At 39.3% G+C, this 15,576-nt stretch overlaps 1 protein-coding gene across 1 annotated transcript in view; it reads left to right on the top strand.

The window, feature by feature from the left end:
- Positions 1–15,576, top strand: part of DGKI (diacylglycerol kinase iota) — a 492,712-nt gene that overhangs the window by 282,664 nt on the left and 194,472 nt on the right. The window contains exons 15-19 of the mRNA XM_061165882.1: positions 2,082–2,160; positions 7,499–7,554; positions 8,727–8,789; positions 12,989–13,062; positions 15,065–15,176. Of these exons, the coding sequence (XP_061021865.1) occupies positions 2,082–2,160; positions 7,499–7,554; positions 8,727–8,789; positions 12,989–13,062; positions 15,065–15,176 (384 nt within the window). The remainder of the gene's footprint in view (positions 1–2,081; positions 2,161–7,498; positions 7,555–8,726; positions 8,790–12,988; positions 13,063–15,064; positions 15,177–15,576) is intronic.

Here is a 15,576-nt window from a genome sequence, read left to right as displayed (position 1 = left end):
CAGTGTTATTTGAGCAAGTATCGTCTTGGGATATAATACTTCTTTGTAATGTATTTGACTTATAGAAACTGAGTATAAAACAGCTAAAGTACAAAGAAATGTACCATATGAAAATGTTAAGGTCCTATCCCCACTCAGCTTGGAATGGTTAGGCCCTCAATAGCAATCTCTATTTAATTCTCTTCCCAACAGCTTAAGAAATGGAAAGACTTCTTGATGCAGCCTGGGGACATTAATCCAGATAATTAAAGGGTTTCAAAAGTGGATTTGTAAGGAGATGTGTAGGAAATTGGGGCAATTTTTCCTGGAAAATATGAATAAGTACTCTTAAAACAGATTAAATTGTGATGTTATTTAGAGGATGGTGACCAGATGTTCTCCTACGTTATCAGCGGATGCTGAGACAAGGGTTAGAATCATAGCCAAAAGAACATAAATGGTAGAAATGAACATATCTGTGCTTTTGGCAGGATCACCAACCCTTGCTGTCATTCCTAAGGACTTGTATTTTTGTTTAAGTGCAGGGACTGGACATTCTCAAATGTGAAGCCAGGAGAGTGAGACATGTTTTGGCGTTGTTCTGTGTGTTGAGTTCCTCTCCCTGTTCTCCAGTCACTTGTAACCACTTCTAAGGGCTGAGCTGACCTCTGAATCAGTATATGCTCTGAGTCAGCCTTCTCTGTTTCTGTATTATTAATAATCTCTCTCTTGCTCTCTCTCTGACTCTTCCTCTCATTTCATTTTTCTCTTACTGGGACAAGATTATTGCTCTAGTCAAAGAGAAAAATCTTACTGATCAAGGGGCATAGGAAACCCAGTAATTTTTGAAATCTTGAGGCTAAACACTTATGTCTAATAGAAGAGGAGTGCATTTCTCTCTGGAGGATAAACCTGATCATTATCTGGAAACATCATCCAGGCTGAGATAATATTTCCCCTCTGTTTACTTTAACATTTACCTTCCAATCTGGGTTGCAGAAGAAAAAGTGGAAGAACCACCGTATGCCTTCTAGCATTTCCCACAGGCTTTTCTAATTGTTCTCATCTTAAAGCACAGGCCTTCAGTTCATGTCAGCTTTGTAGTTTTAATGCAGGACTTCAGGCTACATAGCTTGTTCTCTCCTTTACTCAACTTGGCAGCAGTAACAGCCAGGGACCCAGAGGACTCTGGCAAGGAAAGCTGAGGCTCGTATATATATCTATGTGTCTGTGTTTGTGTATTTCATGGTCATATTAAAGATATAAGAGTTAATAGAGTAAATAGAAATCTGAATACTGATAAATACACACACATATATTTTATTTCTAATTGGAGGATAATTGCTTTACAGTGCTGTGTTGGTCTCCGCTGTACAACAGTGTGAATCAGCCATAAGTATACATATGTCCCCTCCCTCTTGAACCTTCCTCCCATCCCATCCCACCCCCTAGGTCATCACAGAGCACCAAGCTGAGCTCCCTGTGCTATTTGGCAACTTCCCACTAGCTATCTGTTTTGCACATGATAGTGTATATATGTCAGTGCTACTCTCTTAATTAACTTTTAGTTTTTCTCTAGGTTGAGAAAAGTTAAATGGCTCCCACTGGCTTATTGCTTACATGGCTTTTGTCAAAAATATAGATTTTTAGAAAATAAGGGTAAACAAATTAAATGGTATTTATTTTCAGTTGCAGTATTAATTTGCTGAACATAAATTCTTCAAAAAATGTGCATCCACTGATTAAGAAGGTTAGATGTGATCCTTACAATTAAGTTTATTTGCAAAGTTCGTTTAGTGAATCATCCCTTGTAACTGTTACAAATGTGCATCCCTCAGCCCTCAAGATTCTCGTGTTATAATATCCACAAGAATGGTTCTCATTTAATAATTTGTGTTGTGTCTCTTGTTTCCTAAACTATTTAAAATTCTTGAGAGTATCCTATGAGTTGAGCTTTCACTAAAGAATTAATTAAAAAATCCCTTGTTCCTTCTATGTAGACACCCCTACGTTGGGTTGTGACTGGTTTTTCTCCCGGGGACTTGCCTCACAGACAGGTATCTGGCTTTCAACTTTACCTCTGCCTTTGTTCATCATTGCAGCTCCCTCTGAATGTTTTCAATAACTACTTCAGCCTTGGATTCGATGCGCACGTCACATTGGAGTTCCATGAATCCAGAGGTGAGGACAACGTCCCATTTCCATCTCCCAGGGAGGAAGTTTCCAGCAGGTGTTTTGCATGTTCCCTTTTGTTTGCATATCACTTAAGTGTCCACAGTGTGCCCTACTGCTGTTTTTCCATTTGAACTTCCATGGTGAACCTGGGAGCTCAGTAAGATAGGAACTTATTACAGATGTTACCCTGAGACCTCGTTGTTTAGGGTCTCAGAGACAGGAAAGCTCAGGACCAGCTGTGTGCTCCAGGACTCAAGACTGCTAATCTTTAGGTTTGACTAGAAACCAAAGTCAGTGAACGACCCAGAAGTGATTAAAAAAGAGGAAAAACAGTGACTGAAGAACTGGTAAGGGAGGATTGATGCTGACTGAGAGTAATGAATACCATATTCATGGAGAGGATCTAGAGACAGTACACAATAAATATACACGAAATGTTGAAACAGATTGGCTAATGTGTCTATACCAGAGGTGTGGACTTTTTAGTATCTGTTAGTCTATCTTTTTTGCATTAAGTAAAAAAGAAATCATTATTAATGATGAAAGGTATACTTACTCAAGCTGGTTTTTTAATATAATTTTTTTTGGCTATGCTGGATCTCCGTTGCTCCACAGGCTTTTCTCTAGTTATGGTGAGCCAGGGCTACTGTCTAGTTGCGGTGTGAGGGGGTTCTCATTGCGGTGGCTGCTCTTGTTGCCTAGCACGGGCTCTAGGGTATGTGGCCTTCAATAGCTGTGGCACTTGGGCTCAGTAGGACAGCTCCTAGGCTCTAGAGAACAAGGTCAATAGTTGCGGTGCACGGGCTCAGTTGCTGTGACATGTGGGATCTTCCTGGATCAGGAATCGAACCGGTGTCTCCTGCATTGGCAGGTGGATTCTTTACCAATGAATCACCAGGGAAGCCCATCAGGCTAATTTTTTTCCTTTTTTTTGCTGTTTTCTGTTTATTTGGGTTTTCCACATGTTTTTACCTGGATAGTCAAGAAATCTCAAGCTCCACTGCAGGAAGAGGAGGAAGAAAGTGAGGCTGCATTTTCATTAGGGTCATATGTACTTATTTTTGTTGATAGATAGTGGCTGGAAGCCATGCAAACCACAGTTGAGACTCCAAACTGTTCTCCAACGCAGCTGCTCAGGGACTGTGACTTCATGACAAAGCTTGTATCATTTGCATCCAATACTTGCAGAGTGATTCAAAGCCTCACGAGAGCCATTCCAAAAAAAATAACCTTGCATAGAATAACCTACTAGATATTGGTCAAAACATACAATATATTGGGAATTATGCCAATCCATTTACATGGACTGGGTAATAAATATAAATCTCACTAAAGCAGAATCCTAAAAAATTCAATTGCAGAAACAGTTTTTGGCATAGATATGAAATAGCCCATCAAATTGACATGGGACAGTTGCAGACTTTTATTAGTTATTGTATTTCTTTTAGAAGGGACAATTAAAATGACATTCATTTTGAGAGAGTTTATTATTGGTGTTTTCTGTGTAAATGCTTTTAGAATTACCAGTAGAAAAGCAAATAAGGAGTAAAGAAAGGCTGAACATTTTGATTGACTTTGTATGTAAATAATGCAAACATTTGAATAATTCGATCAGAAAGAAAGTATATTGGACTTCCCTGCTGGGCCAGTGGTTGACTCCATGCTTCCAATGCAGAAGATGTGGGTTTGATCCCTGGTCAAGGAAGTCAGATCCAACATGTGGTGTGGTGCAGCCAAAATATAAATTTTAAAAAGTGATTTTTAAAATAAGAAGGTATACTTTGTTTGATAGGAAAATGGATGCTGTTTTCTTCTTCTCAAAGTGGCTAAGCCATGTCTGGCTGAACTGTTGTGTAACAGAACATGTAATCATTTGGAACAAGATTCAGAGATTTGATAGGATTGGTCATTTAATTGTCAGTTGGAATCTTGCCCAGTACTTTACACTATTGCATTATGACAGTACTTGAGGAAGTACATTGAGAATACTCTAGTCCACTATTATATAGTCATGGTAACAATGATTATGGTTATCAGGTAGCAAAGCTAGGTCTCACTTTGCCAGCTATGTGAATTAGATAGTCATCTTTGGGGGACATGAAGGATATTAAACACATCAAACTTTTAGTCTGAGATTGGGCACTCGAGTCATACCCTCATTGAAATTGCTTATTATTCAGAGGATTTGAACCTTACACTACAAGGTCAAGGAAATATAATTATGACTCCTGAAGAGGCAGTATTTAAATTTGATTTAGGATTTGCTATTTTCTCTGAATATAAAGAGGCATGCAGATCAGCATGTTTCAAGGATTATGAATGTTTCATGATTCATATGGTGAACTGACAGATTTCTTTGAAAAGGTGTTATTTTCAGTGGACTGCTAAATTTCACCATCACCATCACTGCAAAGGACACACTGCCAGTCTCTTGCCCAGGTAGTAAGACTCAAGCACAGTTGACCTTTGAGAAACCCTGTTCAAGGTTCTCTATCTGTAACCTTCTTTTGCATCTTGAACCTCAGCGTGACATCTACTCATCATTCTAGGCCCAAGTGTACTTGCCTCTGGAACACTGTTTTGATCATTTGCTCTATGTGTGGAAGCCACCCGCCCCATCCTGCCCCGCCACCCCCACTTTGTCTTACATGGAGAAGGAAATGGTAACCCACTCCAGTATTCTTGCCTGGAAAATTCCATGGACAGAGGAGCCTGGTGGGCTACAGTCCGTGGAGTCGTCTTATATAGACATCTTTTTATGGCGTTTACAAAATGACATTTTTCATTTTCAGATCTGTCTTCCCCTCTTACAACACAAGGGCAAAAGACTCTTATTTTTATCTTCTGTGCTAAGTCCAGTGGCTGTCTCAAATATCTGCTATAGGAATGGAATGTTAAATTGGAGAATAGACTCATATATAAAAGATAAAAGTAGAGGGAGTATATAGTAAGAGGAAAATGTATAGGTAGTGAATAATATGGGAGTTTGGTGGGGATTGTTGACAGAAGAAGAGTATCAGGGGAAAGTTTCCAGAAAGGGTAGGAGGGAATATGGTGGTAAATGAAGAAGGAATGTGATATAGACAAGAAGTAAAATGGGTAAGGGCATTTCAGACAGGAAAGAAAAGTACAGAGGGACAAAGGAGCTTATGATAAAGATTGGTTAGATGACTGGTTAATACAGAGTGAAAGATTTTTGCCATGGTGTTGGAAAAATGAAGATAATGCTGGTAAAAATATTTGTCCTTAAGGTGCAGTGACTTTTAAAGAAAAGATTTTTATAACACATACAATTTTAATTGAAGGTGACACTGTCACTGTAGGCATAGATATTGAAGTCATTTATGTATACATAATTGATGTCTTAAGATTGGCTTAATATCTAATGCAGATAATTTGGAAGATGTATGAGTTATATGGGCTTCCTAGGTGGCATTAGTAGTAAAGAACCTGCGTGGTAATGCAGGAGAGGTAAGAGACATGGGTTCAATCCCTGGGTTGAGGAGATTCCCTGGAGGAGGGCATGGCAATCCACTCCAGTATTCTTGCCTGGAGAATCCTATGGACAGAAGAGCCTGATGGGCTACAGTCCACGGGGTCACAAAGAGTTGGACATGACTGAAGCGACTTAGCACGCACAAACGAGTTATATGGCGTTCAAATTGCTTATTGGCTTTTATAAACATAGTGTTAAACTTATATTTGCTAATATCTCCCTAATAGGCAAGACCAATTACAGATAAAAGTAGGGTTTTGGATTCCATTCTAATGGCACATATGTTATTGTGTTATACACAAAGATGGGATTAATATGTTAAAATAATGGAATGAATTATACCCAGGGTTTCATCATCATTATAAATGGATTACATTCAGAGCCAAATCATTTAGATGATTTAGATGATGAGATTTGGCAAGTTTGAAGTAATGAGATTTAGATGAGGTCTTTGGATTTTGAGTTGATGCTGTAATGGGAATGAGACCTTTTGGGACTTGGGAGGAAGTGAATGTGTTTTTCACATGTGAAGGATGTGAATTATAGGGGCCAGAAGGTAGACTGTTGTAGGTAAAATTTTAGTTTCTATGACGTTTGCCATTTGGTATCATGCTTGCCATTCAAATATAGAGTTAGGATTTGGACACTTTCAGCCAGTCAGCCAGCTGTCTGATGAGAAATGACTTGGAGAAAGACCTGTTCCTAAGAAAGGATAATGAATGAACAAACTAGAAGACGAACGTTGACAGTGGGTTCCTTTGGAATGTCTTGGAATTTTATCAGAAAGAATGTAAGGAAATAGTATTTCATTTGGGGATTTTATCATCCCTTGGATTCATGTGAACATTCTCTGATGAAGATTCTTGTTTAATCTATTTATGGTCTTCAACCTATATAACATCCAGCAACAAACACAAAATTAAACCATTCTTAGTCAGAGCCTTTGCTGTCTTTTGCCCTGAGTCCATTCTGCAGGTCATCTGTATATATCTGTATCTGTCTATATGTGCGTGCTCACTTGTGTCTGACTCTTTACAACTGCATGGACTGTAGCCTCCCAGGCTCCTCTGGGAGGAGGGATTTCCCAGGCAAGAATACTGGAGTGGGTTGTCATTTCCTTCTCCAGGGGATCTTCCCAACCTCGAGATCAAACTGTGTCTCCTACATTGGCAAGAAGATTCTTTACCACTGAGCCATCTGGAAGCCCCATAGATAAATATTTATATATGTAAAATATAATATTTACATATCTTCACTAAATCAAATGGTTTTTTGAGGCCTGTCACAAACAAGAGTATAGATGGTAGTTAGGAGTTTTTGCAAAATGTGACAGCAAATTCTTCATTGATTTTTATCCAAATTCCCTATATTAAATTTGAACTGCATACATAGTTTATGGAAGCTGTGCTCCATGGAGGTCAAAGCAGACAACAGACCCTCTTCCCCTCTCCCTTCCCTCTTTCTTCTGTCACCACTGCCCTGTATCCCAACCAACTCTCTGTTTTGAATAGAGTCCAGAGTGCCTCAGCCTTTAATGTGCATGGGAATCACCTGGAGAACTTGTTAAACCAGATTCCTAGACCCCAGCCCCCAGATATTCTAACTCAGTAGGATTAGGGTGGAGCCTAATAATTTGCATGTCTCAGTTGATACTGCCACTGATGACAGTTTGGGGCTACATTTTGTATCCCTGGGCTATTGTGCCAACTGCCTATAACTGAGGGAAACATGATAATGGAACTGTTGGTTCCTTGGGATGGGGAGGGATGGAGAGAATGTAGGGGTACTTGTCTAACTCACTACTTCTAATGAAGTCTGTATAACAAAACCACCTTTTCCCTTTCACAGAAGCGAATCCAGAGAAATTCAACAGTCGTTTTCGAAATAAAATGTTCTATGCAGGGGTAAGTATACATTTCATTTTTTACACTTCATTTTCAATGATTACATGTGATTTATACTAATTTACTGATAGTAATAAAGATGCTAATATACTATGCTAATAATTACATACACATCACAGATGTTTACATGTGTGTTTATGTGTGTGTGTGTGTGCTCAGTCACATCCAACCCTTTGCAACCCCATGTACTGTAGCCTGCCAGGCTCCCCTGCCCTTGGGATTCTCCAGGCAAGAATACTGGAATAGGTTGCCATTTCCTTCTCCAGGGGATCTTCCCAACCCAGGGATCAAACCCAGGTCTCCTGCATTGCAGGCAGATTTTCTACTATTGCACCACCCGGGAAGTCCTATGTGTATATATAGTTAATGCTTAATGTGTTGGCTGAAGAATAAAAGTAAGGGTATGTTTCTTAAGTTGGCTGGCAGAGAGTTCATTATCTTTGGACTTTAAAGTCCTGACACTGAGTGAGAATGATATTCAAGAAGTGGTGTGAGAAACAAACATCAAAGTCAGGCTGGAGAACTGGAAAATATAGGTAGACAGAGAGATGTATGGCAAGTCTTGGGTAAGAATGTAGTTTTCACAAGGGTATGTATCCTATGCATTGACATTTGGATGCAAAATTGAGAGACCATGGGGAGTTTTTCATGGAAGCATATATGAGATAAAGGGGCACTCTTCTTTTTACTACTTTTTCTCAGGGACATCCCTGAGTGTGAATGGCTAGAAAGAAAGAAAAAAAAAAAAAGAGGGCATCCAGAATACGGATTTTTAAAGTGTGGCTTAAGTTTATAGCACTGGGTAGAGGGAATTGAAGTAAAAAAGAGGTGAAACAAGACAGTCTCAGTGGCTTAAAGATTTTAGCAGCATCTACTGGATAAAGAGGAAGGTCAGGAAAGGCCATCAGATCTCCAAACTGACCCTTGAAATTACCTACATTTTCTCTCTCCTACTGCAATCTTAAATTTTATTATAAGTTACATTTTGAAAACAAAGAGAAAGCTTTCAACTTGACAGCCTCTGCACTACATTACTCTGGAGAATTTGTTTTATATTTTGTATTTTTGCATAACTCAGAATTCCGAGGACCTGTCTATCACACAGAAGCAGGGCTTTGGCATAACTGTGTAATGAAGCATTTTTTTTTTTTCTTTCTTTCCTTGTGGTATAGGCAGCTTTTTCTGATTTCCTACAGAGAAGCTCTAGAGATTTATCCAAACATGTTAAAGTTGTCGTAAGTATTGCATGTGTTGACTCATTTCCCTTTGAATGTAAATATCTTGTCCCTAACATAAACCCTAAATACCAGTTTATGTACTTAATCAGTGGGCTGCATAGAACTTGAACTGAATTGAGTGTGGTGTGTTCAGCCAACATTTAGGAGCATTCAGTTATGTGTTGGGCACTGAACAGAGGATGAAGTTAAATAAGATGGATGGATTTTGCTCCTGAAAAAATTCACGGTTTGGTCATGCTGAAGGGTGCCCAACTCATGGCAGAACAATAGAATAAATGTTGCTATTTGACTATTTGTGTCATATGCTGGTGGCACAAAAGGAGAAATGCAAACTGCCCCAAGTGTAGTCAGGGATGTCATCAAAGCAAGGATGTTGAGCTGGGTCTTGAAGTAGAAATAGATGTTCACCAAACAACTAGTTTTATTCCCAGGCTATCTGAAGAGTCTTCATTTTAGAAAAATACTTTGATTTTATTATTTTGTGGTCCTTTACTCTCTAGCCTGGTCAAGTACCTCACCACTTAGTTTTTTTGGCTGCTGTTTTCTTTCTGAGTCTCTATCCCAAGTTTGGGGGATACTCATCTTGGAGGCAAGGAAGATGGGAAATCATCTTTTCTCTAAGAGATATATTTAAAAATAGCATATCATAATTATTAAGAAAGATTAAGTGTTTCCTTGAAGTAAACAAGTTGAAAGAGGGAATGAACGTGACTTTGTTGCACATATCTGTGTAAGTAAAGTGAAACATGAAAGAGAAAAATATACAGATGAGGAAAAAGAAAGGGGGATACAGCAATGCTTGGATTTATTGTGGGATAGATAAAGAATGGCATTTGTGACAGAAGAGGGTAGGATAAAAGGTATATATGCAAAGAGAGAAAAAATATTACCTTAAACTAATGGATTTATAGAGGAATACAGAGGAGCCTAAGATAAATATTCAATTTTCTTGACACCAATAAACCATATAAGAGACACAAATCTCCTAAATCGTTGGAAACAAAGACATTACCACTAATAGCCTTTGACATCACTTTCAGATATTTCAGTTCTCATAAAATACTAATGAAAAACTAGTATCCTTTAGTCCTAGCGACTCTTGAAAACTGGAATGTTGCCTTTTTAAATCTAGATAGGAGAAAGAGACATAGTTCATTAAACTGTGAAGATCTTAATTTTGATAAAATGATGGTTATTTAAGTAGCAGAAACCTTGCCCGAGACTTCTGTTTCTTCTATGGCGGCCTGCAAGCAGCCAAATATAAGCTTTCCTTCTTCTCCCAGTATTTTTTGCATTATTGGGAACATTGTAGCACCTACCTGGAGAGCCAGTGAGTGGAGGGCAGTGGCTCTATTGAATGGTGTCCACTGTCTCACTCAGCTGGGTGGAAATTAAAGTCCCAGTGTCTCCACACCACGGGAGAGCTTTTCTCCCCCATCTGGCAGGCCTCCTGTTGAGAAATGTCTCAGGCATGGGTGGCCGTAGAGCAGGGATTTAAAAAAGCCTGCAGAGATGCCAAAGTGGCAGCCAGAAACCTAGCAAAGATTAGATATCAGCCAGTAGGTGTAATATTGCCAGTGGATTGGTCTGTGTAATCATCTTTTATTTATGAAGAGAGGAAAAAAACAACACAAAACAGTAGAAATGAAGTCTCAACAATTGGGATTCAGTCCTAGGTCTGTCTTTATGAGGTCTGCCTATATGACTAAAAGCACATGCATTTGAAGCAACAATTACCATTGTGCTATGACACAGAAATACACAAGTGTGTTTCTACAATTATGTCGCTGAGTGTGAGACCAAAAAGATGGGAAGTCAGAGCAATTAGATGTACACATAACAGCAGACTGTCTTATCTTTGCCCTGGGGTGAAGTCAGTGTTTCTGATTTAATAGTTAATCATCTAATCTCACAGAAATATAAAATATGTGCACAAATACTATATACAGACACACACATATACACACCCAGAGGATAGTAACAAAAACCTACATATAGCCTTATTTTGTTCTAGTTCACGTGTGTTCTTCTTGTTTCGATTCATCCACATGTGAGCTTATACACAGGAAGATTTTTTTGTATGCAGATATTTTCCTTTGTGTGTTTGAAGTAGGGAGAAAGTTGAAAACTGTGGTCCTAAAGAGTTGTGAAGTTTAAATGCAATAATATATAGGAAAATTTTGTAAAATATTGTAAGGTGCCCATCCTCATAGAATTTGCTGAGTTCCCAGAATCACTATGTTTGTTTCAGGAGGAAAAAGTAGAAAATTAAAAAAAAATTAATTCTGTTCTAAATAAAGTAATATACAAGTATAGGTTTTTTGCTGTAATGCAACAGTGTTGCTTTGCATACTATTAAGGTATCACATGTTGTTTTTTTTTTTTTTTTTTTTGAAAGTTTTAGTTGCTTACAACACTCAGTTTTGATCCTTTAAGACGTCTACATTTTTTCTTCACTGGTAGAGCCATCTATCAACTCAAGTCCTTAAACTGCGAGACCTTATGTGTGTTTAAGATTTTGAAAGTGTTGTGAAAACACCTTCGATCAATGTCTAGAACTTCATTCCTATCTAAATAACATTTGAGAATACTTTGCTTATTTAGGATTATAAGATTTCCCAGCAACAGTTTCAGAGAATGCTCATGAAAACTAGGCTGCATTAAGATCAGCTGGGAGGAGGAGAATGAGACAACCTTGATGGCTAGCAGAGCCATCGTAACCTGGATTGCAAGTCCCTATGAAGAAAATGTCAGAGATTTGCAAGGATCTTGGGAATGCTTTAACCCTGTCTCTCAAAGAGAAGACGGGGGGTGGGGGTGGGGTACATTCTGTGATGAGGGTGTGAGGAGAGCAGATAAACAGCAGGCTTTATACCTTTGACATCAAGAGGCCTAGAGTCCTGACCAGAGTGCTCCTCTCTTGGCGTTCGTCCCCAGTGGGAAATGAGCAAGGGAAATGAAAAGCCTCTTCCTTGATCAGTCAGAGGATGCTCTTGAGGAAAGCACTAACCAGTCAGGCAAAGTGAAAGTGCTGGTCGCTCAGTTGTGTCTGACTCTACGACCCGTGGACTGTAGCCCGCCAGGCGGCTCTGTCCATGGAATTCTCCAGGCAAGAATACTGGAGTGGGTAGCCATTCCCTTCTCCAGAGGATCTTCCCGATCCAGGGATGGAACCCGGGTCTCCTGCATTGCAGGCAGATTCTTTACCATCTGAGCCACCAGTGAAGCCCCAGGCAGGTCAGGGAAACCAAAGGTATTGAGGCCAACCCAGCCTGAGGCCCTTGAAACCCAAAGTCACATCCAGAACCAATGAAGTGGTTCATCTCAGAAGACCAGTCGCAGTCTATAACAGATTACACTGATAAAAGCAAATCACTAATGGAGATAATGCTAATTTATAATAAATAGTTACGGGGGAAAAAAACATGCAGGATATATTCCTTTCAAACTGCTTTCAAAATATTACATTGAACATTTTCAAAAGACAAATTATCTCAACAAGCAAGGAAAATAAATGGTCATATGCATGACTATTTTTGAATCAGATGATGGTGGTAGAGATTACTACTGCCTCATCTTGAGGCTTTGTCCTTTTATTCTTCTAAGTGTTCATAAATCTTTTAAGGATTTACACAGGGAACTATATTCAATATCTTGCAATCCCTGGTGGCTCAGTTGGTAAAGAGTCTGCCTGCAATGCAGGAGACCCGGGTTCAATCCCTGGATCGGGAAGATCTCCTGGAGAAGAAAATGGCAACCCATTTCAGTATTCTTGCCTGGGAAATCCCATGGAGAGAGGAGCCTAGTGAGCTACAGTCCGTGGGGTTGCAAGATTCAGACACAACTTAGCGACTAAACCTACCTACCTACCTAAATCTTTTAATGTTGATACTACAAGCCGAAGTATCTAATCACAGTCCAAGGTTAAGAATAATGAGAGTTCCTTGGATTGTGAGACCAGAGAAAAACATTTTGGTCAAATGCAGCTTTGCTTTTACATGAAGTCAAAGCAAAACCAAGCCCGGAACTCTGGAGCTGGGGAAGTTAGAATAAATTTTCAGTCGTAGTAATGGCCATCCATGTCAGCGGAGACAAGGACAAGGGTTAGACTTTGGTACCTGCCCTTGTCAGCTAAGTTGTCTTGTAGACTTGCACCTGCTTCAAAACCCTTGCCTTTTCTGCTTTGATTGTTGCAGTGTGATGGGACTGATCTTACCCCAAAGATCCAGGAACTGAAGTTCCAGTGTATAGTATTTTTAAATATACCCAGGTAAGCCCTGTTCTTATTGTTTTCCTTGGTTTGATGTGAACTCTGTTTGACCTAAGGTTCTCTGCTTTCATGATGGAAAATTTCCAGGTACAAGCGATGAAAAATAGTTACTTTAATGACTTATTTAGAGTCTCCAGGCCTGATAATTTTTTCTCCTGCTTGCTTTGTTTAATGTTCTCGGTGGTATTTTTTCATGTATGTGGTATAGCACGCATGATGTGTACCTACCCATCCTTAAGAAGCATAGTCAGCCCTCTGGACTGAGACATTTTAATGTAATTCTCAATTACTGACCCCTCCCACCCTGTCACCCTCCCCAGGAATGATGGACTTGAATAAATACGTGTTCTTAGTTTCCCAAAAGCTATTAGGAAACCTTCCAGCCTGATTTCAGCATGGAATTCATTCAAAATCGTTGCCAGATGATTGCTTTGAAAAAAATAGGATCAATTAGAGCAGCATTTTCTAGCCAGAATATCAACTTTCTTTGGTGCTATTATATACCTCAGGAGAAAGGGGTATTTAAGATTAACTAGTCTCAAAATAAGCACATTTCTCAGTGGGCTTAAATTTAGCTTCTAGGCTCCAAAGCCAAGATTTTGAAAGGGATGGATCTCTGACTCTTGTTTGCAAACCAGACAACTCAGACACAAAAATCCACAAGTAAGTTCTATTTAGACTGAATTTGGTTGAAATGAGAAGTGTATGTAAATCTATGTCTGGGGAAGCGTAGTCTCCTGATGACTTTTGGCCGTGCTCGGTTTAGCCCCTTACAACCTATTCCAGAAGTATTTTCATCTTAGTCGTTGAAGTAGGGGGCCTAGACTCTCAGGAAACATTGTTAGCTTGCTTTAATTTTCTTTTCTTCTCCTCGTTCTTCTTCTTGCTCCTTCCCATCTCCCCTCTGGACTTAGTTTATTATTTTTCAGTTTCCCTGACTTCCCTTTCCCTTTCTGATCTCACATCTTTGTCTCATCCCTTTTTCACCCCTCTGTCTTCAGTTGCTGTTCCCCCATCCTGGGGTACTCATTGTCTTAATTATGTATTTACTACTGATTCTTACCCACCTCGATTCTCTTTTCCTCTCTTACTGGCATGTATATGTCTTCCTCCAAGACCAAATTCTGGAACCACCTATTGCTAACTCATGGAATGTCATGGAAAGTAGGCCTATGTGAATTATAGAGTAAGACACACACACTACTGACACTATGTATAAAACAGGTAACTAATGAGAACCTCCTGTATACCACAGGGGGCTCTACTGAAAGCTCTGGGGTGACCTTAATGGGAAGAAAGTCTAAAAAGAGGGGATTGCCGCTGTTGTTCATCCCTCAGTCATGTCTGACTCTTTGTGACCCCATGGACTGCAGCACGCCAGGCTTCCCTGTCCTTCACCATCTCCCAGAGCTTGCTCAAACTCAAGTCCATCGAGTCAGTGATGCCATCCAGCCATCCCATCTTCTGTCACCCCCTTCTCCTCCTGCCTTCCATCTTTCCCAGCATCAGGGTCTTTTCTAATGAGTCGACTTTTCCCATCAGGTGGTCAAAGTATTGGTGCTTCAGTGTCAGTCCTTTTGATGAGTATTCAGGATTGATTTTCTCTAGGATTGACTGGTTTGATCTCTTTGAAGTCCAAGGGAAAAAAAGAGGGGATGGATGTATACTATCGCTGATTCTCTTTCTGTACAGTAGAAAGTAACACAACATTGTAAATCAACTATACTCCAATACAAATTAAAAAAAAAAAGTTGATAAATAATGAATTAGTAGAAAGTTGGACACCATAGAATGCTTTTGTTGTCGAATTTTGACCCATTATCATAAATTGATACTTGGAGGAGTAGGGGATAAGCCCATTTTCTGTTGGGAGACATGAACCAAGAGTAGAAAGCTGTTCTTTTGTGAAATCAACATCAAATCGAACTATAAATTAGTACCTGATGATGATCACGAGAGGACTGGCACAAAGTCTAATCCTGATTTTACTCTTCTCTTGCAGATATTGTGCTGGCACAATGCCCTGGGGGAACCCAGGAGATCACCATGACTTTGAACCTCAGCGTCATGATGATGGTTACATTGAAGTCATTGGATTCACCATGGCGTCTTTGGTGAGCAATACATCTGTTTTATTGAAGCAAAATGTGTTTTAGTCACAGTGAAAGTTTATTCATTTTACAAGATTTTGGTATAATGTTGTCTCCTGGCTTATCAACTTATGAACTGTATGCAATGTAGAGTTCCTAGGGGAAGCCAAAAACAAAGTCATTCTTTGTGTCACTAAAAAAGGTTGATGCATATTTTTTTGAACTTCAAAGGTAAATGAATATTATTTGTTACTTTTCCTGATATTTTCTATCAGAATGAAATCCAAAGTTTTTCTGTTAATTACATAGCATTATGCCACAAACATATCCCAACATTGATGTAGAAACCTTGCCATTTGATACTTTGCTGGTTCATGGAGGACTCAAGTTTAGATAAAAAAGAACATGGTCATTTGCATTCATC

The sequence above is a fragment of the Dama dama genome, chromosome 18, assembly GCF_033118175.1.
Source record: "Dama dama isolate Ldn47 chromosome 18, ASM3311817v1, whole genome shotgun sequence".
Taxonomy (NCBI): domain Eukaryota; kingdom Metazoa; phylum Chordata; class Mammalia; order Artiodactyla; family Cervidae; genus Dama; species Dama dama.
This window is presented reverse-complemented; position numbering and strand designations above follow the sequence as displayed.